The sequence below is a fragment of the Triturus cristatus genome, chromosome 5_1 (genome assembly GCF_964204655.1).
Source record: "Triturus cristatus chromosome 5_1, aTriCri1.1, whole genome shotgun sequence".
Lineage (NCBI taxonomy): Eukaryota > Metazoa > Chordata > Amphibia > Caudata > Salamandridae > Triturus > Triturus cristatus.
In genome coordinates, this window is record NC_140587.1 from 36,365,750 (window position 1) to 36,390,586 (window position 24,837).

Below are 24,837 nucleotides of genomic sequence, written 5' to 3' on the forward strand. Positions count from 1 at the left end.
ACTGATACTTGTGACATTTGCAGGTGTTAGGCTTCAAGGGGATGAAGCCGCACCTTCTACCCAGGTTTATGGAGCTCCGCGCAGGGTAAGATTTCAGGGTTCACCCCTGGCTGGAGGTGTGAAAATAAAACACTTCTCATACTCAGGAAAGTGTATTTAACTCCTTTACAGTATCAGAACAAGGCCTGCAAGGCATTGGGCCTACTTCCAGCCTCCTGGCACCAGTTTTACTGATACTTGTGACATTTGCAGGTGTTAGGCTTCAAGGGGATGAAGTTGCACCTTCTACCCAGGGTTATGGAACTCCGCGCAGGGTGAGATTTCAGGGTTCACCCCTGGATGGAAGTGTGAGAATAAAACACTTCACATACTCAGGAAAGTGTATTTAGCTGCTTTACAGTATCAGAATAAGGCCTGCAAGGCCTTGGGCCTACTTCCAGCCTCTTGGCACCAGTTTTACTGATACTTGTGACATTTGCAGGTGTTAGGCTTCAAGGGGATGAAGTCGCACCTTCTACCCAGGGTTATGGAGCTCCGCGCAGGGTGAGATTTCAGGGTTCACCCCTGGATGGAAGTGTGAACATAAAACACTTCACATACTCAGGAAAGTGTATTTAGCTGCTTTACAGTATCAGAATAAGGCCTGCAAGGCCTTGGGCCTACTTCCAGCCTCCTGGCACCAGTTTTACTGATACTTGTGACATTTGCAGGTGTTAGGCATCAAGGGGATGAAGTCGCACCTTCTACCCAGGGTCATGGAGCTCCGCGCAGGGTAAGATTTCAGGCTTCACCCCAGGCTGGAGGGGTGAAAATAAAACACTTCACACACTCAGGAAAGTGTATTTAACTCCTTTACAGTATCAGAATAAGGCCTGCAAGGCCTTGGGCCTACTTCCAGCCTCCTGGCACCAGTTTTACTGATACTTGTGACATTTGCAGGTGTTAGGCTTCAAGGGGATGAAGTCGCACCTTCTACCCAGGGTTATGGAACTCCGCGCAGGGTGAGATTTCAGGGTTCACCCCTGGATGGAAGTGTGAACATAAAACACTTCACATACTCAGGAAAGTGTATTTAGCTGCTTTACAGTATCAGAATAAGGCCTGCAAGGCCTTGGGCCTACTTCCAGCCTCCTGGCACCAGTTTTACTGATACTTGTGACATTTGCAGGTGTTAGGCTTCAAGGGGATGAAGTCGCACCTTCTACCCAGGGTTATGGAACTCCGCGCAGGGTGAGATTTCAGGGTTCACCCCTGGATGGAAGTGTGAACATAAAACACTTCAAATACTCAGGAAAGTGTATTTAGCTACTTTACAGTATCAGAATAAGGCCTGCAAGGCCTTGGGCCTACTTCCAGCCTCCTGGCACCAGTTTTACTGATACTTGTGACATTTGTAGGTGTTAGGCTTCAAGGGCATGAAGTCGCACCTTCTACCCAGGGTCATGGAGCTCCGCGCAGGGTAAGATTTCAGGGTTCACCCCAGGCTGGAGGAGTGAAAATAAAACACTTCACACACTCAGGAAAGTGTATTTAACTCCTTTACAGTATCAGAATAAGGCCTGCAAGGCCTTGGGCCTACTTCCAGCCTCCTGGCACCAGTTTTACTGATACTTGTGACATTTGTAGGTGTTAGGCTTCAAGGGCATGAAGTCGCACCTTCTGCCCAGGGTCATGGAGCTCCACGCAGGGTAAGATTTCAGGGACCACCCCAGGCTTGAGCTGTGAAAATAAAACACTTCACATACTCAGGAAAGTGTATTTAGCTACTTTACAGTATCAGAATAAGGCCTGCAAGGCCTTGGGCCTACTTCCAGCATCCTGGCACCAGTTTTACTGATACTTGTGACATTTGTAGGTGTTAGGCTTCAAGGGGATGAAGTCGCACCTTCTACCCAGGGTCATGGAGCTCCGCGCAGGGTAAGATTTCAGGCTTCACCCCAGGCTGGAGGAGTGAAAATAAAACCCTTCACACACTCAGGAAAGTGTATTTAACTCCTTTACAGTATCAGAATAAGGCCTGCAAGGCCTTGGGCCTACTTCCAGCCTCCTGGCACCAGTTTTACTGATACTTGTGACATTTGCAGGTGTTAGGCTTCAAGGGGATGAAGTCGCACCTTCTACCCAGGGTTATGGAACTCCGCGCAGGGTGAGATTTCAGGGTTCACCCCTGGATGGAAGTGTGAGAATAAAACACTTCACATACTCAGGAACGTGTATTTAGCTGCTTTACAGCATCAGAATAAGGCCTGCAAGGCCTTGGGCCTACTTCCGGCCTCCTGGCACCAGTTTTACTGATACTTGTGACATTTGCAGGTGTTAGGCTTCAAGGGGATGAAGTCGCACCTTCTACCCAGGGTCATGGAGCTCCGCGCAGGGTAAGATTTCAAGCTTCACCCCAGGCTGGAGGAGTGAAAATAAAACCCTTCACACACTCAGGAAAGTGTATTTAACTCCTTTACAGTATCAGAATAAGGCCTGCAAGGCCTTGGGCCTACTTCCAGCCTCCTGGCACCAGTTTTACTGATACTTGTGACATTTGCAGGTGTTAGGCTTCAAGGGGATGAAGTCGCACCTTCTACCCAGGGTTATGGAACTCCGCGCAGGGTGAGATTTCAGGGTTCACCCCTGGATGGAAGTGTGAGAATAAAACACTTCACATACTCAGGAAAGTGTATTTAGCTGCTTTACAGTATCAGAATAAGGCCTGCACGGCCTTGGGCCTACTTCCAGCCTCCTGGCACCAGTTTTACTGATACTTGTGACATTTGCAGGTCTTAGGCTTCAAGGGGATGAAGTCGCACCTTCTACCCAGGGTCATGGAGCTCCGCGCAGGGTAAGATTTCAGGCTTCACCCCAGGCTGGAGGAGTGAAAATAAAACACTTCACACACTCAGGAAAGTGTATTTAACTCCTTTACAGTATCAGAATAAGGCCTGCAAGGCCTTGGGCCTACTTCCAGCCTCCTGGCACCAGTTTTACTGATACTTGTGACATTTGCAGGTGTTAGGCTTCAAGGGGATGAAGTCGCACCTTCTACCCAGGGTCATGGAGCTCCGCGCAGGGTAAGATTTCAGGCTTCACCCCTGGCTGGAGGACTGAAAATAAAACACTTCACACACTCAGGAAAGTGTATTTAACTCATTTACAGTATCAGAATAAGGCCTGCAAGGCCTTGGGCCTACTTCCAGCCTCCTGGCACCAGTTTTACTGAAAGTTGTGACATTTGCAGGTGTTAGGCTTCAAGGGGATGAAGTCGCACCTTCTACCCAGGGTTATGGAACTCCGTGCAGGGTGAGATTTCAGGGTTCACCCCTGGATGGAAGTGTGAGAATAAAACACTTCACATACTCAGGAAAGTGTATTTAGCTGCTTTACAGTATCAGAATAAGGCCTGCAAGGCCTTGGGCCTACTTCCAGCCTCCTGGCACCAGTTTTACTGATACTTGTGACATTTGCAGGTCTTAGGCTTCAAGGGGATGAAGTCGCACCTTCTACCCAGGGTCATGGAGCTCCGCGCAGGGTAAGATTTCAGGCTTCACCCCAGGCTGGAGGAGTGAAAATAAAACACTTCACACACTCAGGAAAGTGTATTTAACTCCTTTACAGTATCAGAATAAGGCCTGCAAGGCCTTGGGCCTACTCCCAGCCTCCTGGCACCAGTTTTACTGATACTTGTGACATTTGCAGGTGTTAGGCTTCAAGGGGATGAAGTCGCACCTTCTACCCAGCATTATGGAACTCCGCGCAGGGTGAGATTTCAGGGTTCACCCCTGGATGGAAGTGTGAGAATAAAACACTTCACATACTCAGGAAAGTGTATTTAGCTGCTTTACAGTATCAGAATAAGGCCTGCAAGGCCTTGGGCCTACTTCCAGCCTCCTGGCACCAGTTTTACTGATACTTGTGACATTTGCAGGTGTTAGGCTTCAAGGGGATGAAGTCGCACCTTCTACCCAGGGTTATGGAACTCCGCGCAGGGTGAGATTTCAGGGTTCACCCCTGGATGGAAGTGTGAGAATAAAACACTTCACATACTCAGGAAAGTGTATTTAACTCCTTTACAGTATCAGAACAAGGCCTGCCAGGCCATGGGTGTGTTTCCAGCCTCCAGGCACCAGTTTTACTGATACTTGTGACACTTGGAGGTGTCAAGCTTCAAGGGAACAAAGTCAAACCTTCTACCCAGGGTTATGGAGCTCCGCGCAGGATACGATTTCAGGTTTCACCCCTGGCTGCAGGTGTGAAAACAAAACACTTCACATACTCAGTAAAGTGTATTTAACCCCTTTACAGTATCAGAAAAAGGCCTGCAAGGCCTTGGGCCTACTTCCAGCCTCCTGGCACCAGTTGTACTGATACTTGTGACATTTGCAGGTGTTAGGCTTCAAGGGGACGAAGTCGCACCTTCTACCCAGGGTTATGGAGCTCCGCCCAGGGTAAGATTTCAGGTTTCACCCCTGGCTGCAGGTGTGAAAACAAAACACTTCACATACTCAGGAAAGTGTATTTAGCTCCTTTACAGTATCAGAATAAGGCCTGCAAGGCCTTGGGCCTACTTCCAGCCTCCTGGCACCAGTTTTACTGATACTTGTGACATTTGTAGGTGTTAGGCTTCAAGGGGATGAAGTCGCACCTTCTACCCAGGGTTATGGAACTCCGCGCAGGGTGAGATTTCAGGGTTCACCCCTGGCTGGAGGTGTGACTATGTGGATTGTTTTGTTTTCACACCTCCAGCCAGGGGTGAACCCTGAAATCTCACCCTGCGCGGAGCTCCATAACCCTGGGTAGAAGGTGCGACTTCATCCCCTTTAAGCTGTAAACCTCCAAATGTCACACATTTTACTAAAACATGTACCTGGAAGCTAGGGATGGGCCGGAGATCCTGAAGGCTAAGATATGATACTGTGAATGGTGTTCATGTACGTTCTGGACTATGGGAAGTGTTTTGTTTCCTTCCCCTACCTCCATCCAAATTAGCAGCAGGCCTCGATCAGGCTACAGGGCGCAGAATATGATTTCTGGTCTCAGGTCTCCCTCGTGACATACCATTGGATTCAGGAGTGGTCCCCACTCCGGCGATAGGGCTGAGTAGAACAGTGGTAGTCACAGGCCTCACTCTGTACTGTACTATTCAGTTCCGCAGTGGGCCTCCCCCGGTCATAGGCTCAGCGTCTGACATACAGTAACTCACTCTGTCTACAGATGTCACCTCAGACGTACACCTAGCTCCAGCTGTAAAAATCAGCTCAGCAGAGTGCCTCCATGCCGGTACTGGGGTCACCATTTCAGGTGCATTCACACCCTCTGCTCTCACTTGGGGTGTCTTTAAACATGTAGGCCTAACTCGGCCGCCTTCCTTCATTGTGTCACTGTGTATTTATTGTATTGAGTCTGGCTCGGCGCTCGGCAGTGAATGCCCTCTGCCTGCATGTGAAGCTGCCAGCACACGGCCGCCTGGTGATGCGTGCGAGGCTGGAGCCAGGGCCGTGCCCCGCTGCTTGTAAGCCCCGAGCCGAGGGTGCCACAGCCGAGGGTGCAGGCGCGCGGGGAGGGCCCCCTGGCCCCCGGGCCGGGGGCTCCCTGGCATTGTTTCCACCCCGCGCTCGGCCGGCGGAGCCCTGTGTTACTTTGGCCCGTTCCAGAACGCGCTCCCCGCGGCCCCCGCAGCCCCACTGTGACGCCACAGGGCCCGCTCCCTGCAGGAGCCCCCTCCCTCCCGCGGGCCGCCGCTCCCGGCCGCAGGAGTCGAGAGTGGACCGGGGAAAAGGGGCCCGGAGCCCGGGATTTCAGGCATGGAGGCGCCCGCCGTCGGGGGAGCGCCGAGTCTCCCCGCGGATCACAAGCCAGGGACGAGGGGTGGATCCGAAACGGGGGCAGGCGCGGGAGAGGGCCGAAGCTGGGCTCCTGGTCATGTATGCGTGGAAGCGCGTGTTTAACTGATTGTGTTTTAAAACGTGGATAATCCGAAGGTAGGAAACACAAAAGTCAGCTGGGAGCAGAGAGCCGAGTGTGCCTCGCACAGCCCTGTCTGCTCGGGACCAATCAGAGGCCGGCTCCTCCCTGTATATAATCACGGGGCTCGGGTCTGGGAGGGACATTTCTTTTCAGTGACAGCGCCCGCGCCGAGACTCGCATTACAATGGCCGAAACCGCTCCAGCCGCCGCGGCGCCTCCCGCTGAGGTCGCCCCCAAGAAAAAGCAGCAGAAGAAGACAGCGGGGGCCTCGAAGGCCAAGAAGCCTTCCGGCCCCAGCGTGGCCGATCTGATCCTGAAGGTGGTGACCGCCTCTGCCGAGAGGAAGGGAGTCTCCCTGTCGGCCATGAAGAAGGGGCTGGTCGCCGAGGGCTACGATGTGGACAAGAACAAGAGCCGGGTCAAGGCCTCCGTCAAGAGCCTGGTCAGCAAAGGCGCCCTGGCCCAGCTGAAGGGCACCGGGGCCTCCGGATCCTTCAAGGTGAACAAGAAGCAGCTGGAGGGCAAGAAGGCGGCCAAGAAGGCGGCCGCCAAGACCAAGAAACCAGCGGCCAAGAAAGCTGCCCCAGCCGCCAAGAAGCCCAAAAAGGCTCCCGCGGGGGTCAAGAAGAGCCCGAAGAAGGTCAAGAAGCCAGCGGCAGCAAAGAGCCCCAAGAAGCCCAAGGCTGCCCCCGCCAAGAAGGCTGCCAAGAGCCCAGCGAAAGCCAAGGCGGCGAAGCCCAAAGTGGCCAAGAAAAGCCCTGCCAAGGTAGTCAAACCCAAGGCAGCCAAGCCCAAAGCAGCCAAGCCCAAGAAGGCAGCGCCCAAGAAGAAGTAAGGGCTTGCACCGAGACACTGCAAACACAACGGCTCTTTTAAGAGCCATCCACCCGGTCCAGAAGAGAGCTTGTTCGTCCCCACCCTTGCACCCCGCGTGCACCCTTCTCTATGATAATAAACGGCACAGTAAATCCATAGCGCGCCTTTCCGCACGCGAGTGCCGTGTGTGATCTTGGTCATATGAAAGGCTCTTTTGGTGTTGCGTGGATTGGAATCTTTATAACAAAGAAAGAAGGGGGTCTGGGAGTTATTAGACCTCAGTTCATAATAAATGTGAGATAACGTGTGCCTTGGTGCTTTCACTGTAACCGGGCAGACTCGAAGTGGTGTCTGCATAAAGCAGACGATTGTGAAAGTGAAATCGAGCGCAGTGAACGGCGGCGTGTTCCAGGGTGACCAAGGGCGGTACACTTATAACATCCTGGGCTCCTCGCCCAGTTGACCAGGGTCGAGAAGGGGGGCGAGGGGTTCTTGTGACTACAAATGAATGGATGGACACTGAGACAAAGGCTGACCGAAGCGCCGGCTTCGGCTCCAACGTACATCATCCAATCCGGAGGGTTCCCTTTTCTCCACAGCTCATTGGAGAGACAGTCTGCAGCCTCAGGTTGAGTAGCCAATCGTTGCACACCGCGGGCTATTTTCGAACGTGGGGCGGGAGCTTCAGCCAACCAGAGCAGCCCTCCGTCTTCGAGTGCATAAATAGGGCTCTTGCCTGCTTGAACGCCATTCTTCCTCGCTCGTCGTTGAAAGAGACCGCTCCCGCCATGGCCCGCACCAAGCAGACAGCCCGCAAGTCCACCGGCGGCAAAGCGCCTCGCAAGCAGCTGGCCACCAAGGCTGCCCGCAAGAGCGCGCCTGCCACCGGCGGCGTCAAGAAGCCTCACCGCTACCGACCGGGCACCGTGGCTCTCCGCGAGATCCGCCGCTACCAGAAGTCCACCGAGCTCCTCATCCGCAAGCTGCCGTTCCAGCGCTTGGTGAGGGAGATCGCCCAGGACTTCAAGACCGACCTGCGCTTCCAGAGCTCCGCCGTCATGGCCCTGCAAGAGGCCAGCGAGGCCTACCTGGTCGGGCTCTTCGAGGACACCAACCTGTGCGCCATCCACGCCAAGAGGGTGACCATCATGCCCAAGGACATCCAGCTGGCCCGTCGTATCCGAGGCGAGAGGGCCTAAGGAGGCACACCGACCCGATCAACCACCACAACGGCTCTTTTAAGGGCCACCACCCTGTCACCTACGAGCTTCTCTTGTCTGCCATGGCATGTTCTACAGGTTAGGGTGGGTTGGCTGGGAGTACCACGAGTACTGGGTAACTTATACCGGCACTGGGTGACCAGGGCACTCCGTGTTCACAGTGCACGGCCACCTCTTCAATTAATAAAGAGCTTTGTTTGGGTAGAGGGTCGTGTTGGGATCCGCTGGTCACAAGCCAGCGCTGTGGGGCATCTGTGCTCCCGGTACATCGGGTTCATGTCTCCGATTTCGGGAGCCGTTGCCCTTGGTCTTACAGTACAAACAGAACGTGGCCCCACGCACACACTTAAAACTGGTCACCCGAAACATGGAAAACAATAAGCCCGGGGGCAACCGTGCGAGTTCCGCGCGGGCTTTATTTAACGTCACCGTTACATTACAGAGCTTGTGTGACACTTGGTCCCAAAGAGGGCTCATTCATATAAACATGTTTATTAAAACGGGTTGCCCGCTCCATCGTCCCTCGGTCTGCAGCAAGCCCCGTGAAAGCAGGTCTTGTGCGCTCAAAATTACCGTTTAAAACACTTTTTTCTCCGGTCATAAATGAAGCACATTAGCTCTTAGGGGAGGACGTGAGTGGCCCTTAAAAGAGCCGTTGTGTTCGTTGGGGATACGCCTCGAAGCCTTACTTGGCGCTGGTGTACTTGGTGACGGCCTTGGTGCCCTCGGACACGGCGTGCTTGGCCAGCTCTCCGGGCAGCAGCAGACGCACTGCGGTCTGGATCTCCCGGGAGGTGATGGTGCGCCGCGAGTTGTAGTGGGCCAGGCGGGAAGCTTCCCCGGCGATGCGCTCGAAGATGTCGTTCACGAAGGAGTTCATGATGCCCATGGCCTTGGAGGAGATGCCGGTGTCCGGGTGCACCTGCTTCATCACTTTGTAAATGTAGATGGCATAGCTTTCCTTCCTGCTCCTCTTGCGCTTCTTCCCGTCCTTCTTGGGCGGCTTGGAGAGCGCTTTCTTGGAGCCCTTCTTGGGAGCCGGCGCGGACTTGGCTGGTTCAGGCATGGTCGACAATCTGCACCGCTTCCTGTGGAGCCGAGAGAAATAAGGCAGACGTGCCCGGCACTTGTATTTATAGGCTGGGCGTGTAAAGTAGCTGCTTCTCTGCTCTCCCTTCTCATTGGCAGGCAAAGGCAAGCCCCCCACCTCCTAGTGTACTGCGGTTCTGGGACTCTGATTGGTGAAACAGAAGCCCTCCTCCCTCCAATGAGAAGTACTATCAGCGCCTAGCTGTCAACCAATCAGACGCACCCGAAGTCTTTATATCGCCGGAGTCCCGCAGAACAGCAGTATCATTCTCTCTGTTGTGTGAGTGAGCCCCTGCATCGATCGCCATGTCTGGACGCGGAAAGCAAGGAGGAAAGGCCCGCGCTAAGGCCAAGACACGCTCTTCAAGAGCCGGGCTCCAGTTCCCCGTGGGCCGTGTGCACAGGCTGCTCCGGAAGGGAAGCTACGCCGAGAGGGTGGGCGCCGGTGCCCCAGTCTATCTGGCTGCAGTCCTGGAGTACCTGACCGCTGAGATCCTGGAGCTGGCCGGCAACGCGGCCCGGGACAACAAGAAGACCCGCATCATCCCCAGACACCTCCAGCTGGCCATCCGCAACGACGAGGAGCTGAACAAGCTGCTGGGCCGAGTCACCATCGCCCAGGGAGGAGTCCTGCCCAACATCCAGGCCGTGCTGCTGCCCAAGAAAACCGAGAGCCACAAGGCAGGGGGCAAAGCAAGCAAGTAAAGGCCCGCAGACCACCGTGGAAACACACCCTAAACACAAAGGCTCTTTTCAGGGCCAACCACAGACTCCATCAAAGAGCGTGTCCGTGCCAAGATGTTACTCTGGCGGCTTCATAGTTGCGGCAGCGCCCGCACCGTCGCTACATAGGAGGGCATGCCCAAGCCCTCTGACGTACACATAAATGTCACCCCCGTCCCAAAACCTAGCTTGAGGCCGACAATAATGTTTTTGTTAAAAAAAATAAATTTTTATAGGGGCAGATTACAGACTTGCCACAACCGGGCGTGACATGTGGACAGTGTTACGGGGTTGCAGGCGGCCGCACACAGCGGGGTGGTGCCGGTGAGGCCGTTAATGTGATGGCTCCATTAGAGCATTTCAGAGCCTTATGTTCATAGTGGGAACGGGCACCGAGCGCCAGGGTTAGGCGGGCCGCGGTGACGAGTGGGGGCCGGGAAGGGAGGCGTGTGTGTGTGCTTGACTGTGATCCGTGCCCCGGCGGCAGCTGCTGAGCCCACGACAAAGAGGCGGCTGGGAGCGCGCTCTTTTTCAAACGGCAACGGCCGCTCCCTGCCGGGGCCGGGCTCCCTCTCGCCTTCCGTTCAGTCACGTGGGCGGCTTGATGCGCCCTAGCTGGTCCGCCGCAGCTCCTCTATATAAGCAGCCGCCGCTGGCCTCGCCCTCAGTTCTGCTCAGTCACAGCACCGACAGGAGAACATGTCTGGACGCGGCAAAGGAGGGAAGGGGCTCGGCAAAGGCGGCGCCAAGAGGCACCGCAAGGTGCTCCGGGACAACATCCAGGGCATCACCAAGCCGGCCATCCGCCGCCTGGCGCGCCGTGGCGGGGTCAAGCGCATCTCCGGCCTCATCTACGAGGAGACCCGCGGGGTGCTGAAGGTTTTCCTGGAGAACGTGATCCGGGACGCCGTCACCTACACCGAGCACGCCAAGAGGAAGACCGTCACCGCCATGGATGTGGTCTACGCCCTGAAGCGCCAGGGCCGCACCCTCTACGGATTCGGCGGTTAAACACTCGGCTTGCCCACGGAGAAAAACACCACAACCCAAAGGCTCTTTTAAGAGCCGACCACGATGTCATGGGAGAGCTGTGTCTATGCGCTAGGGTTCCCGCAGGGCTGCTTTCTAGGCCCACAGCCGGTCGGGTGAGGGGGGGGCACCAGGGGGATTTCGCTGCAATGCAAGGCACTGTCCCGGGGCCAGGGCGCCTTCCTGGAGCCCCGGCATGGGGGGGTCCAGGGGCGCGTTCATCCCAGTCCAGCCCACGGGGGTCCTGATGCCCTGTACTGGCGACCTAAGGCGGGTATAGCCCGGCCCAGGGGCCCGCCATCCTGGAGCCTTGTACTGGCGACCTAAGGCGGGTATAGCCCGGCCCAGGGGCCCGCCATCCTGGAGCCTTGTACTGGGGAGATAAGGCGGGTATAGCCGGGCCCAGGGGCCCGCCATCCTGGAGCCTTGCACTGGGGACATAAGGCGGGTATAGCCCGGCCCGGGGGCCCGCCATCCTGGATCCCTGGACTGGGGACCCAAGGCGAGTTTGGCCCGGCCCAGCTCAGTGCCGGCCATTCCCCTCGACTATTAAGCCCCCACGTAGTGGGGGCTTACAGAACACGGATGAGGGACAAAGGGTAGAGTTGGCGGCGCCGGGCGCGCCGCCGGCCATCTGGTCGCCGGGTTGCGCGACCAGATGGCCGGGCGGCGGAACGGCCGCGCTAACTCTAACTTTTGTCTCCCACTCGGGCGCTGTAAGCCCCCACTTCGTGGGGGCTTAATAGTCGGTAAGATAGAGTTCCCATGCAGGCCCATGGGGTGTGGGATCCTAATTTTTTTTTGTGAACGATCGTGACCGATTTCGGGGCCTTTAAGCACCTGTTTTAGTACTTTTATTTATTTATTTATTATTTTGGTTCAAGGGGACCATGGCACTACTTTTACCCAGGGCAATGGAGCTCCGCTTCGGGTAACATTTCAGGTTTTCCCCCTTAGCCAGAGATAGGCCCACAAAAAAAAAAAAAAAAAAAAAAAATTGCAATAATAATATAATACATACATATTTTTTAAATATTTTTTTTTTCGCCCAAAAATGAAATAAAGTCCTTCACAGTATCTGGTCCATTTTATTAGCCTCCAGTCATCCCTTTAACAATGTTTAATAAAAAAATAACAAAAATGTACTAAAATTTTAGGTCCAAGGGAACAAAGTCACTTTTTCAACCCAGGGCTATGGAGCTTCGATTGGGGTAATATTTCAGGATTTACCCCTCGGATGGAGGTGGGAAAAAAAACTTCACTCAAAAGGTACACAAAGCCCTTTACATTATCAGATCCAAGACTTCAGTGTCTCGGGCCCATTTCTAGCCTCCAGGCGCTTGTTTTATTCTTTATATGACATTTTGAAATTTACAGGTTTAAGGGGACACAGTATCTCCTTCTACCCAGGGCTATGGAGCTCCGCGCAGGGTAAGATTTCAGGTTTCGCCCCTGGCTGGAGGTGTGAAAATAAAACACTTCACATGCTCAGGAAAGTTTATTTCACTCATTTACAGTATCAGAACAAGGCCTGCAAGGCCTTGGGTATGTTTCCAGCCTCAAGGCACCAGTTGTACTGATACTTGTGACACTGGGAGATGTCATGCTTCAAGGGGATGAAGTCGCACCTTCTACCCAGGGTCATGGAGCTCCGCGCAGGATAAGATTTCAGGGTTCACCCCAGGCTTGAGCTGTGAAGATAAAACACTTCACATACTCAGGAAAGTGTATTTAGCTGCTTTACAGTATCAGAATAAGGCCTGCAAGGCCTTGGGCCTACTTCCAGCCTCCTGGAACCAGTTTTACTGATACTTGTGACATTTGCAGGTGTTAGGCTTCAAGGGGATGAAGTCGCACCTTCCACCCAGGGTTATGGAACTCCGCGCAGGGTGAGATTTCAGGGTTCACCCCTGGATGGAAGTGTGAACATAAAACACTTCACATACTCAGGAAAGTGTATTTAGCTGCTTTACAGTATCAGAATAGGGCCTGCAAGGCCTTGGGTGTGTTTCCAGCCTCCTGGCACCAGTTTTACTGATACTTGTGACATTTAAAGGTGTAAGGCTTCAAGGGGATGAAGTCGCACCTTCTACCCAGGGTTATGGAGCTCTGCGCAGGGTGCGATGTCAGGGTTCACCCCTTGGCTGGAGGTGAGAAAATAAAACACTTCACATGCTCAGGAAAGTTTATTTCACTCATTTACAGTATCAGAACAAGGCCTGCAAGGCCGTGGGTATGTTTCCAGCCTCAAGGCACCAGTTGTACTGATACTTGTGACACTGGGAGATGTCATGCTTCAAGGGGATGAAGTCGCACCTTCCACCCAGGGTTATGGAACTCCGCGCAGGGTGAGATTTCAGGGTTCACCCCTGGATGGAAGTGTGAACATAAAACACTTCACATACTCAGGAAAGTGTATTTAGCTGCTTTACAGTATCAGAATAGGGCCTGCAAGGCCTTGGGTGTGTTTCCAGCCTCCTGGCACCAGTTTTACTGATACTTGTGACATTTAAAGGTGTTAGGCTTCAAGGGGATGAAGTCGCACCTTCTACCCAGGGTTATGGAGCTCTGCGCAGGGTGCGATGTCAGGGTTCACCCCTTGGCTGGAGGTGAGAAAATAAAACACTTCACATGCTCAGGAAAGTTTATTTAACTCCTTTACAGTATCAGAATAAGGCCTGCAAGGCCTTGGGCCTACTTCCAGCCTCCTGGCACCAGTTTTACTGATACTTGTGACATTTGCAGGTGTTAGGCATCAAGGGGATGAAGTCGCACCTTCTACCCAGGGTCATGGAGCTCCGCGCAGGGTAAGATTTCAGGCTTCACCCCAGGCTGGAGGAGTGAAAATAAAACACTTCACACACTCAGGAAAGTGTATTTAACTCCTTTACAGTATCAGAATAAGGCCTGCAAGGCCTTGGGCCTACTTCCAGCCTCCTGGCACCAGTTTTACTGATACTTGTGACATTTGCAGGTGTTCGGCTTCAAGGGGATGAAGTCGCACCTTCTACCCAGGGTCATGGAGCTCCGCGCAGGGTAAGATTTCAGGCTTCACCCCTGGCTGCAGGTGTGAAAATAAAACACTTCACATACTCAGGAAAGTGTATTTAGCTCCTTTACAGTATCAGAATAGGGCCTGCAAGGCCTTGGGCCTACTTCCAGCCTCCTGGAACCAGTTTTACTGATACTTGTGACATTTGCAGGTGTTAGGCTTCAAGGGGATGAAGTTGCACCTTCTACCCAGGGTTATGGAACTCCGCGCAGGGTGAGATTTCAGGGTTCACCCCTGGATGGAAGTGTGAGAATAAAACACTTCACATACTCAGGAAAGTATATTTAGCTGCTTTACAGTATCAGAATAAGGCCTGCAAGGCCTTGGGCCTACTTCCAGCCTCTTGGCACCAGTTTTACTGATACTTGTGACATTTGCAGGTGTTAGGCTTCAAGGGGATGAAGTCGCACCTTCTACCCAGGGTTATGGAGCTCCGCGCAGGGTGAGATTTCAGGGTTCACCCCTGGATGGAAGTGTGAACATAAAACACTTCACATACTCAGGAAAGTGTATTTAGCTGCTTTACAGTATCAGAATAAGGCCTGCAAGGCCTTGGGCCTACTTCCAGCCTCCTGGCACCAGTTTTACTGATACTTGTGACATATGCAGGTGTTCGGCTTCAAGGGGATGAAGTCGCACCTTCTACCCAGGGTCATGGAGCTCCGCGCAGGGTAAGATTTCAGGCTTCACCCCTGGCTGCAGGTGTGAAAATAAAACACTTCACATACTCAGGAAAGTGTATTTAGCTCCTTTACAGTATCAGAATAGGGCCTGCAAGGCCTTGGGCCTACTTCCAGCCTCCTGGAACCAGTTTTACTGATACTTGTGACATTTGCAGGTGTTAGGCTTCAAGGGGATGAAGCCGCACCTTCTACCCAGGTTTATGGAGCTCCGCGCAGGGTAAGATTTCAGGGTTCACCCCTGGCTGGAGGTGTGAAAATAAAACACTTCTCATACTCAGGAAAGTGTATTTAACTCCTTTACAGTATCAGAACAAGGCCTGCAAGGCCCTGGGCCTACTTCCAGCCTCCTGGCACCAGTTTTACTGATACTTGTGACATTTGCAGGTGTTAGGCTTCAAGGGGATGAAGTTGCACCTTCTACCCCTGGTTATGGAACTCCGCGCAGGGTGAGATTTCAGGGTTCACCCCTGGATGGAAGTGTGAGAATAAAACACTTCACATACTCAGGAAAGTGTATTTAGCTGCTTTACAGTATCAGAATAAGGCCTGCAAGGCCTTGGGCCTACTTCCAGCCTCTTGGCACCAGTTTTACTGATACTTGTGACATTTGCAGGTGTTAGGCTTCAAGGGGATGAAGTCGCACCTTCTACCCAGGGTTATGGAGCTCCGCGCAGGGTGAGATTTCAGGGTTCACCCCTGGATGGAAGTGTGAACATAAAACACTTCACATACTCGGGAAAGTGTATTTAGCTGCTTTACAGTATCAGAATAAGGCCTGCAAGGCCTTGGGCCTACTTCCAGCCTCCTGGCACCAGTTTTACTGATACTTGTGACATTTGCAGGTGTTAGGCATCAAGGGGATGAAGTCGCACCTTCTACCCAGGGTCATGGAGCTCCGCGCAGGGTAAGATTTCAGGCTTCACCCCAGGCTGGAGGGGTGAAAATAAAACACTTCACACACTCAGGAAAGTGTATTTAACTCCTTTACAGTATCAGAATAAGGCCTGCAAGGCCTTGGGCCTACTTCCAGCCTCCTGGCACCAGTTTTACTGATACTTGTGACATTTGCAGGTGTTAGGCTTCAAGGGGATGAAGTCGCACCTTCTACCCAGGGTTATGGAACTCCGCGCAGGGTGAGATTTCAGGGTTCACCCCTGGATGGAAGTGTGAACATAAAACACTTCACATACTCAGGAAAGTGTATTTAGCTGCTTTACAGTATCAGAATAAGGCCTGCAAGGCCTTGGGCCTACTTCCAGCCTCCTGGCACCAGTTTTACTGATACTTGTGACATTTGCAGGTGTTAGGCTTCAAGGGGATGAAGTCGCACCTTCTACCCAGGGTTATGGAACTCCGCGCAGGGTGAGATTTCAGGGTTCACCCCTGGATGGAAGTGTGAACATAAAACACTTCAAATACTCAGGAAAGTGTATTTAGCTACTTTACAGTATCAGAATAAGGCCTGCAAGGCCTTGGGCCTACTTCCAGCCTCCTGGCACCAGTTTTACTGATACTTGTGACATTTGTAGGTGTTAGGCTTCAAGGGCATGAAGTCGCACCTTCTACCCAGGGTCATGGAGCTCCGCGCAGGGTAAGATTTCAGGGTTCACCCCAGGCTGGAGGAGTGAAAATAAAACACTTCACACACTCAGGAAAGTGTATTTAACTCCTTTACAGTATCAGAATAAGGCCTGCAAGGCCTTGGGCCTACTTCCAGCCTCCTGGCACCAGTTTTACTGATACTTGTGACATTTGTAGGTGTTAGGCTTCAAGGGCATGAAGTCGCACCTTCTGCCCAGGGTCATGGAGCTCCACGCAGGGTAAGATTTCAGGGACCACCCCAGGCTTGAGCTGTGAAAATAAAACACTTCACATACTCAGGAAAGTGTATTTAGCTACTTTACAGTATCAGAATAAGGCCTGCAAGGCCTTGGGCCTACTTCCAGCATCCTGGCACCAGTTTTACTGATACTTGTGACATTTGTAGGTGTTAGGCTTCAAGGGGATGAAGTCGCACCTTCTACCCAGGGTCATGGAGCTCCGCGCAGGGTAAGATTTCAGGCTTCACCCCAGGCTGGAGGAGTGAAAATAAAACCCTTCACACACTCAGGAAAGTGTATTTAACTCCTTTACAGTATCAGAATAAGGCCTGCAAGGCCTTGGGCCTACTTCCAGCCTCCTGGCACCAGTTTTACTGATACTTGTGACATTTGCAGGTGTTAGGCTTCAAGGGGATGAAGTCGCACCTTCTACCCAGGGTTATGGAACTCCGCGCAGGGTGAGATTTCAGGGTTCACCCCTGGATGGAAGTGTGAGAATAAAACACTTCACATACTCAGGAACGTGTATTTAGCTGCTTTACAGCATCAGAATAAGGCCTGCAAGGCCTTGGGCCTACTTCCAGCCTCCTGGCACCAGTTTTACTGATACTTGTGACATTTGCAGGTGTTAGGCTTCAAGGGGATGAAGTCGCACCTTCTACCCAGGGTCATGGAGCTCCGCGCAGGGTAAGATTTCAAGCTTCACCCCAGGCTGGAGGAGTGAAAATAAAACCCTTCACACACTCAGGAAAGTGTATTTAACTCCTTTACAGTATCAGAATAAGGCCTGCAAGGCCTTGGGCCTACTTCCAGCCTCCTGGCACCAGTTTTACTGATACTTGTGACATTTGCAGGTGTTAGGCTTCAAGGGGATGAAGTCGCACCTTCTACCCAGGGTTATGGAACTCCGCGCAGGGTGAGATTTCAGGGTTCACCCCTGGATGGAAGTGTGAGAATAAAACACTTCACATACTCAGGAAAGTGTATTTAGCTGCTTTACAGTATCAGAATAAGGCCTGCACGGCCTTGGGCCTACTTCCAGCCTCCTGGCACCAGTTTTACTGATACTTGTGACATTTGCAGGTCTTAGGCTTCAAGGGGATGAAGTCGCACCTTCTACCCAGGGTCATGGAGCTCCGCGCAGGGTAAGATTTCAGGCTTCACCCCTGGCTGGAGGACTGAAAATAAAACACTTCACACACTCAGGAAAGTGTATTTAACTCATTTACAGTATCAGAATAAGGCCTGCAAGGCCTTGGGCCTACTTCCAGCCTCCTGGCACCAGTTTTACTGAAAGTTGTGACATTTGCAGGTGTTAGGCTTCAAGGGGATGAAGTCGCACCTTCTACCCAGGGTTATGGAACTCCGTGCAGGGTGAGATTTCAGGGTTCACCCCTGGATGGAAGTGTGAGAATAAAACACTTCACATACTCAGGAAAGTGTATTTAGCTGCTTTACAGTATCAGAATAAGGCCTGCAAGGCCTTGGGCCTACTTCCAGCCTCCTGGCACCAGTTTTACTGATACTTGTGACATTTGCAGGTCTTAGGCTTCAAGGGGATGAAGTCGCACCTTCTACCCAGGGTCATGGAGCTCCGCGCAGGGTAAGATTTCAGGCTTCACCCCAGGCTGGAGGAGTGAAAATAAAACACTTCACACACTCAGGAAAGTGTATTTAACTCCTTTACAGTATCAGAATAAGGCCTGCAAGGCCTTGGGCCTACTCCCAGCCTCCTGGCACCAGTTTTACTGATACTTGTGACATTTGCAGGTGTTAGGCTTCAAGGGGATGAAGTCGCACCTTCTACCCAGCATTATGGAACTCCGCGCAGGGTGAGATTTCAGGGTTCACCCCTGGATGGAAGTGTGAGAATAAAACACTTCACATACTCAGGAAAGTGTATTTAGCTGCTTTACAGTATCAGAATAAGGCCTGCAAGGCCTTGGGCCTACTTCCAGCCTCCTGGCACCAGTTTTACTGATACTTGTGACATTTGCAGGTGTTAGGCTTCAAGGGGATGAAGTCGCACCTTCTACCCAGGATTATGGAACTCCGCGCAGGGTGAGATTTCAGGGTTCACCCCTGGATGGAAGTGTGAGAATAAAACACTTCACATACTCAGGAAAGTGTATTTAACTCCTTTACAGTATCAGAACAAGGCCTGCCAGGCCATGGGTGTGTTTCCAGCCTCCAGGCACCAGTTTTACTGATACTTGTGACACTTGGAGGTGTCAAGCTTCAAGGGAACAAAGTCAAACCTTCTACCCAGGGTTATGGAGCTCCGCGCAGGATACGATTTCAGGTTTCACCCCTGGCTGCAGGTGTGAAAACAAAACACTTCACATACTCAGTAAAGTGTATTTAACCCCTTTACAGTATCAGAAAAAGGCCTGCAAGGCCTTGGGCCTACTTCCAGCCTCCTGGCACCAGTTGTACTGATACTTGTGACATTTGCAGGTGTTAGGCTTCAAGGGGACGAAGTCGCACCTTCTACCCAGGGTTATGGAGCTCCGCCCAGGGTAAGATTTCAGGTTTCACCCCTGGCTGCAGGTGTGAAAACAAAACACTTCACATACTCAGGAAAGTGTATTTAGCTCCTTTACAGTATCAGAATAAGGCCTGCAAGGCCTTGGGCCTACTTCCAGCCTCCTGGCACCAGTTTTACTGATACTTGTGACATTTGTAGGTGTTAGGCTTCAAGGGGATGAAGTCGCACCTTCTACCCAGGGTTATGGAACTCCGCGCAGGGTGAGATTTCAGGGTTCATCCCAGGCTTGAGCTGTGAAAATAAAACACTTCACACACTCAGGAAAGTGTATTTAACTCCTTTACAGTATCACAATAAGGCCTGCAAGGCCTTGGGCCTACTTCCGGCCTCCTGGCACCAGTTTTACTGATACTTGTGACATTTGCAGGTGTTAGGCTTCAAGGGGATGAAGTCGCACCTTCTACCCAGGGTTATGGAGCTCCGCGCAGGGTGAGATTTCAGGGTTCACCCCTGGATGGAAGTGTGAACATAAAACACTTCACATACTCAGGAAAGTGTATTTAGCTGCTTTACAGTATCAGAATAAGGCCTGCAAGGCCTTGGGCCTACTTCCAGCCTCCTGGCACCAGTTTTACTGATACTTGTGACATTTGCAGGTGTTCGGCTTCAAGGGGATGAAGTCGCACCTTCTACCCAGGGTCATGGAGCTCCGCGCAGGGTAAGATTTCAGGCTTCACCCCTGGCTGCAGGTGTGAAAATAAAACACTTCACATACTCAGGAAAGTGTATTTAGCTCCTTTACAGTATCAGAATAGGGCCTGCAAGGCCTTGGGCCTACTTCCAGCCTCCTGGAACCAGTTTTACTGATACTTGTGACATTTGCAGGTGTTAGGCTTCAAGGGGATGAAGCCGCACCTTCTACCCAGGTTTATGGAGCTCCGCGCAGGGTAAGATTTCAGGGTTCACCCCTGGCTGGAGGTGTGAAAATAAAACACTTCTCATACTCAGGAAAGTGTATTTAACTCCTTTACAGTATCAGAACAAGGCCTGCAAGGCATTGGGCCTACTTCCAGCCTCCTGGCACCAGTTTTACTGATACTTGTGACATTTGCAGGTGTTAGGCTTCAAGGGGATGAAGTTGCACCTTCTACCCAGGGTTATGGAACTCCGCGCAGGGTGAGATTTCAGGGTTCACCCCTGGATGGAAGTGTGAGAATAAAACACTTCACATACTCAGGAAAGTGTATTTAGCTGCTTTACAGTATCAGAATAAGGCCTGCAAGGCCTTGGGCCTACTTCCAGCCTCTTGGCACCAGTTTTACTGATACTTGTGACATTTGCAGGTGTTAGGCTTCAAGGGGATGAAGTCGCACCTTCTACCCAGGGTTATGGAGCTCCGCGCAGGGTGAGATTTCAGGGTTCACCCCTGGATGGAAGTGTGAACATAAAACACTTCACATACTCAGGAAAGTGTATTTAGCTGCTTTACAGTATCAGAATAAGGCCTGCAAGGCCTTGGGCCTACTTCCAGCCTCCTGGCACCAGTTTTACTGATACTTGTGACATTTGCAGGTGTTAGGCATCAAGGGGATGAAGTCGCACCTTCTACCCAGGGTCATGGAGCTCCGCGCAGGGTAAGATTTCAGGCTTCACCCCAGGCTGGAGGGGTGAAAATAAAACACTTCACACACTCAGGAAAGTGTATTTAACTCCTTTACAGTATCAGAATAAGGCCTGCAAGGCCTTGGGCCTACTTCCAGCCTCCTGGCACCAGTTTTACTGATACTTGTGACATTTGCAGGTGTTAGGCTTCAAGGGGATGAAGTCGCACCTTCTACCCAGGGTTATGGAACTCCGCGCAGGGTGAGATTTCAGGGTTCACCCCTGGATGGAAGTGTGAACATAAAACACTTCACATACTCAGGAAAGTGTATTTAGCTGCTTTACAGTATCAGAATAAGGCCTGCAAGGCCTTGGGCCTACTTCCAGCCTCCTGGCACCAGTTTTACTGATACTTGTGACATTTGCAGGTGTTAGGCTTCAAGGGGATGAAGTCGCACCTTCTACCCAGGGTTATGGAACTCCGCGCAGGGTGAGATTTCAGGGTTCACCCCTGGATGGAAGTGTGAACATAAAACACTTCAAATACTCAGGAAAGTGTATTTAGCTACTTTACAGTATCAGAATAAGGCCTGCAAGGCCTTGGGCCTACTTCCAGCCTCCTGGCACCAGTTTTACTGATACTTGTGACATTTGTAGGTGTTAGGCTTCAAGGGCATGAAGTCGCACCTTCTACCCAGGGTCATGGAGCTCCGCGCAGGGTAAGATTTCAGGGTTCACCCCAGGCTGGAGGAGTGAAAATAAAACACTTCACACACTCAGGAAAGTGTATTTAACTCCTTTACAGTATCAGAATAAGGCCTGCAAGGCCTTGGGCCTACTTCCAGCCTCCTGGCACCAGTTTTACTGATACTTGTGACATTTGTAGGTGTTAGGCTTCAAGGGCATGAAGTCGCACCTTCTGCCCAGGGTCATGGAGCTCCACGCAGGGTAAGATTTCAGGGACCACCCCAGGCTTGAGCTGTGAAAATAAAACACTTCACATACTCAGGAAAGTGTATTTAGCTACTTTACAGTATCAGAATAAGGCCTGCAAGGCCTTGGGCCTACTTCCAGCATCCTGGCACCAGTTTTACTGATACTTGTGACATTTGTAGGTGTTAGGCTTCAAGGGGATGAAGTCGCACCTTCTACCCAGGGTCATGGAGCTCCGCGCAGGGTAAGATTTCAGGCTTCACCCCAGGCTGGAGGAGTGAAAATAAAACCCTTCACACACTCAGGAAAGTGTATTTAACTCCTTTACAGTATCAGAATAAGGCCTGCAAGGCCTTGGGCCTACTTCCAGCCTCCTGGCACCAGTTTTACTGATACTTGTGACATTTGCAGGTGTTAGGCTTCAAGGGGATGAAGTCGCACCTTCTACCCAGGGTTATGGAACTCCGCGCAGGGTGAGATTTCAGGGTTCACCCCTGGATGGAAGTGTGAGAATAAAACACTTCACATACTCAGGAACGTGTATTTAGCTGCTTTACAGCATCAGAATAAGGCCTGCAAGGCCTTGGGCCTACTTCCGGCCTCCTGGCACCAGTTTTACTGATACTTGTGACATTTGCAGGTGTTAGGCTTCAAGGGGATGAAGTCGCACCTTCTACCCAGGGTCATGGAGCTCCGCGCAGGGTAAGATTTCAAGCTTCACCCCAGGCTGGAGGAGTGAAAATAAAACCCTTCACACACTCAGGAAAGTGTATTTAACTCCTTTACAGTATCAGAATAAGGCCTGCAAGGCCTTGGGCCTACTTCCAGCCTCCTGGCACCAGTTTTACTGATACTTGTGACATTTGCAGGTGTTAGGCTTCAAGGGGATGAAGTCGCACCTTCTACCCAGGGTTATGGAACTCCGCGCAGGGTGAGATTTCAGGGTTCACCCCTGGATGGAAGTGTGAGAATAAAACACTTCACATACTCAGGAAAGTGTATTTAGCTGCTTTACAGTATCAGAATAAGGCCTGCACGGCCTTGGGCCTACTTCCAGCCTCCTGGCACCAGTTTTACTGATACTTGTGACATTTGCAGGTCTTAGGCTTCAAGGGGATGAAGTCGCACCTTCTACCCAGGGTCATGGAGCTCCGCGCAGGGTAAGATTTCAGGCTTCACCCCAGGCTGGAGGAGTGAAAATAAAACACTTCACACACTCAGGAAAGTGTATTTAACTCCTTTACAGTATCAGAATAAGGCCTGCAAGGCCTTGGGCCTACTTCCAGCCTCCTGGCACCAGTTTTACTGATACTTGTGACATTTGCAGGTGTTAGGCTTCAAGGGGATGAAGTCGCACCTTCTACCCAGGGTCATGGAGCTCCGCGCAGGGTAAGATTTCAGGCTTCACCCCTGGCTGGAGGACTGAAAATAAAACACTTCACACACTCAGGAAAGTGTATTTAACTCATTTACAGTATCAGAATAAGGCCTGCAAGGCCTTGGGCCTACTTCCAGCCTCCTGGCACCAGTTTTACTGAAAGTTGTGACATTTGCAGGTGTTAGGCTTCAAGGGGATGAAGTCGCACCTTCTACCCAGGGTTATGGAACTCCGTGCAGGGTGAGATTTCAGGGTTCACCCCTGGATGGAAGTGTGAGAATAAAACACTTCACATACTCAGGAAAGTGTATTTAGCTGCTTTACAGTATCAGAATAAGGCCTGCAAGGCCTTGGGCCTACTTCCAGCCTCCTGGCACCAGTTTTACTGATACTTGTGACATTTGCAGGTCTTAGGCTTCAAGGGGATGAAGTCGCACCTTCTACCCAGGGTCATGGAGCTCCGCGCAGGGTAAGATTTCAGGCTTCACCCCAGGCTGGAGGAGTGAAAATAAAACACTTCACACACTCAGGAAAGTGTATTTAACTCCTTTACAGTATCAGAATAAGGCCTGCAAGGCCTTGGGCCTACTCCCAGCCTCCTGGCACCAGTTTTACTGATACTTGTGACATTTGCAGGTGTTAGGCTTCAAGGGGATGAAGTCGCACCTTCTACCCAGCATTATGGAACTCCGCGCAGGGTGAGATTTCAGGGTTCACCCCTGGATGGAAGTGTGAGAATAAAACACTTCACATACTCAGGAAAGTGTATTTAGCTGCTTTACAGTATCAGAATAAGGCCTGCAAGGCCTTGGGCCTACTTCCAGCCTCCTGGCACCAGTTTTACTGATACTTGTGACATTTGCAGGTGTTAGGCTTCAAGGGGATGAAGTCGCACCTTCTACCCAGGGTTATGGAACTCCGCGCAGGGTGAGATTTCAGGGTTCACCCCTGGATGGAAGTGTGAGAATAAAACACTTCACATACTCAGGAAAGTGTATTTAACTCCTTTACAGTATCAGAACAAGGCCTGCCAGGCCATGGGTGTGTTTCCAGCCTCCAGGCACCAGTTTTACTGATACTTGTGACACTTGGAGGTGTCAAGCTTCAAGGGAACAAAGTCAAACCTTCTACCCAGGGTTATGGAGCTCCGCGCAGGATACGATTTCAGGTTTCACCCCTGGCTGCAGGTGTGAAAACAAAACACTTCACATACTCAGTAAAGTGTATTTAACCCCTTTACAGTATCAGAAAAAGGCCTGCAAGGCCTTGGGCCTACTTCCAGCCTCCTGGCACCAGTTGTACTGATACTTGTGACATTTGCAGGTGTTAGGCTTCAAGGGGACGAAGTCGCACCTTCTACCCAGGGTTATGGAGCTCCGCCCAGGGTAAGATTTCAGGTTTCACCCCTGGCTGCAGGTGTGAAAACAAAACACTTCACATACTCAGGAAAGTGTATTTAGCTCCTTTACAGTATCAGAATAAGGCCTGCAAGGCCTTGGGCCTACTTCCAGCCTCCTGGCACCAGTTTTACTGATACTTGTGACATTTGTAGGTGTTAGGCTTCAAGGGGATGAAGTCGCACCTTCTACCCAGGGTTATGGAACTCCGCGCAGGGTGAGATTTCAGGGTTCATCCCAGGCTTGAGCTGTGAAAATAAAACACTTCACACACTCAGGAAAGTGTATTTAACTCCTTTACAGTATCACAATAAGGCCTGCAAGGCCTTGGGCCTACTTCCGGCCTCCTGGCACCAGTTTTACTGATACTTGTGACATTTGCAGGTGTTAGGCTTCAAGGGGATGAAGTCGCACCTTCTACCCAGGGTTATGGAGCTCCGCGCAGGGTGAGATTTCAGGGTTCACCCCTGGATGGAAGTGTGAACATAAAACACTTCACATACTCAGGAAAGTGTATTTAGCTGCTTTACAGTATCAGAATAAGGCCTGCAAGGCCTTGGGCCTACTTCCAGCCTCCTGGCACCAGTTTTACTGATACTTGTGACATTTGCAGGTGTTCGGCTTCAAGGGGATGAAGTCGCACCTTCTACCC

The 24,837-nt window shown here is 51.6% G+C and overlaps 3 protein-coding genes and 1 pseudogene across 4 annotated transcripts; 3 read left to right on the forward strand and 1 right to left on the reverse strand.

Moving 5' to 3' along the window:
• Positions 1 to 5,909: 5,909 nt before the first annotated feature.
• LOC146830051 (histone H1.3-like) lies at positions 5,910 to 6,837 on the forward strand. Its single transcript, XM_085604278.1, has one exon. The coding sequence runs from the start codon at positions 6,140 to 6,142 to the stop codon at positions 6,788 to 6,790; it is 651 nt and encodes a 216-aa protein (XP_085460404.1). The 5' UTR covers positions 5,910 to 6,139; the 3' UTR covers positions 6,791 to 6,837.
• A 116-nt stretch (positions 6,838 to 6,953) lies between these two features.
• LOC146830052 (histone H3-like) lies at positions 6,954 to 8,160 on the forward strand. Its single transcript, XM_085604277.1, has one exon. The coding sequence runs from the start codon at positions 7,284 to 7,286 to the stop codon at positions 7,968 to 7,970; it is 687 nt and encodes a 228-aa protein (XP_085460403.1). The 5' UTR covers positions 6,954 to 7,283; the 3' UTR covers positions 7,971 to 8,160.
• A 466-nt stretch (positions 8,161 to 8,626) lies between these two features.
• LOC146830053 (histone H2B 1.2-like) lies at positions 8,627 to 9,188 on the reverse strand (annotated as a pseudogene). Its single transcript, XR_014961352.1, has one exon. The product of XR_014961352.1 is annotated as a histone H2B 1.2-like (transcript).
• A 1,018-nt stretch (positions 9,189 to 10,206) lies between these two features.
• Positions 10,207 to 11,511, forward strand: LOC146830054 (histone H4). Its single transcript, XM_085604279.1, has one exon. It carries the CDS (start codon positions 10,503 to 10,505, stop codon positions 10,812 to 10,814), a length of 312 nt encoding a protein of 103 aa, XP_085460405.1. The 5' UTR covers positions 10,207 to 10,502; the 3' UTR covers positions 10,815 to 11,511.
• The last annotated feature ends 13,326 nt before the right edge of the window (positions 11,512 to 24,837 follow it).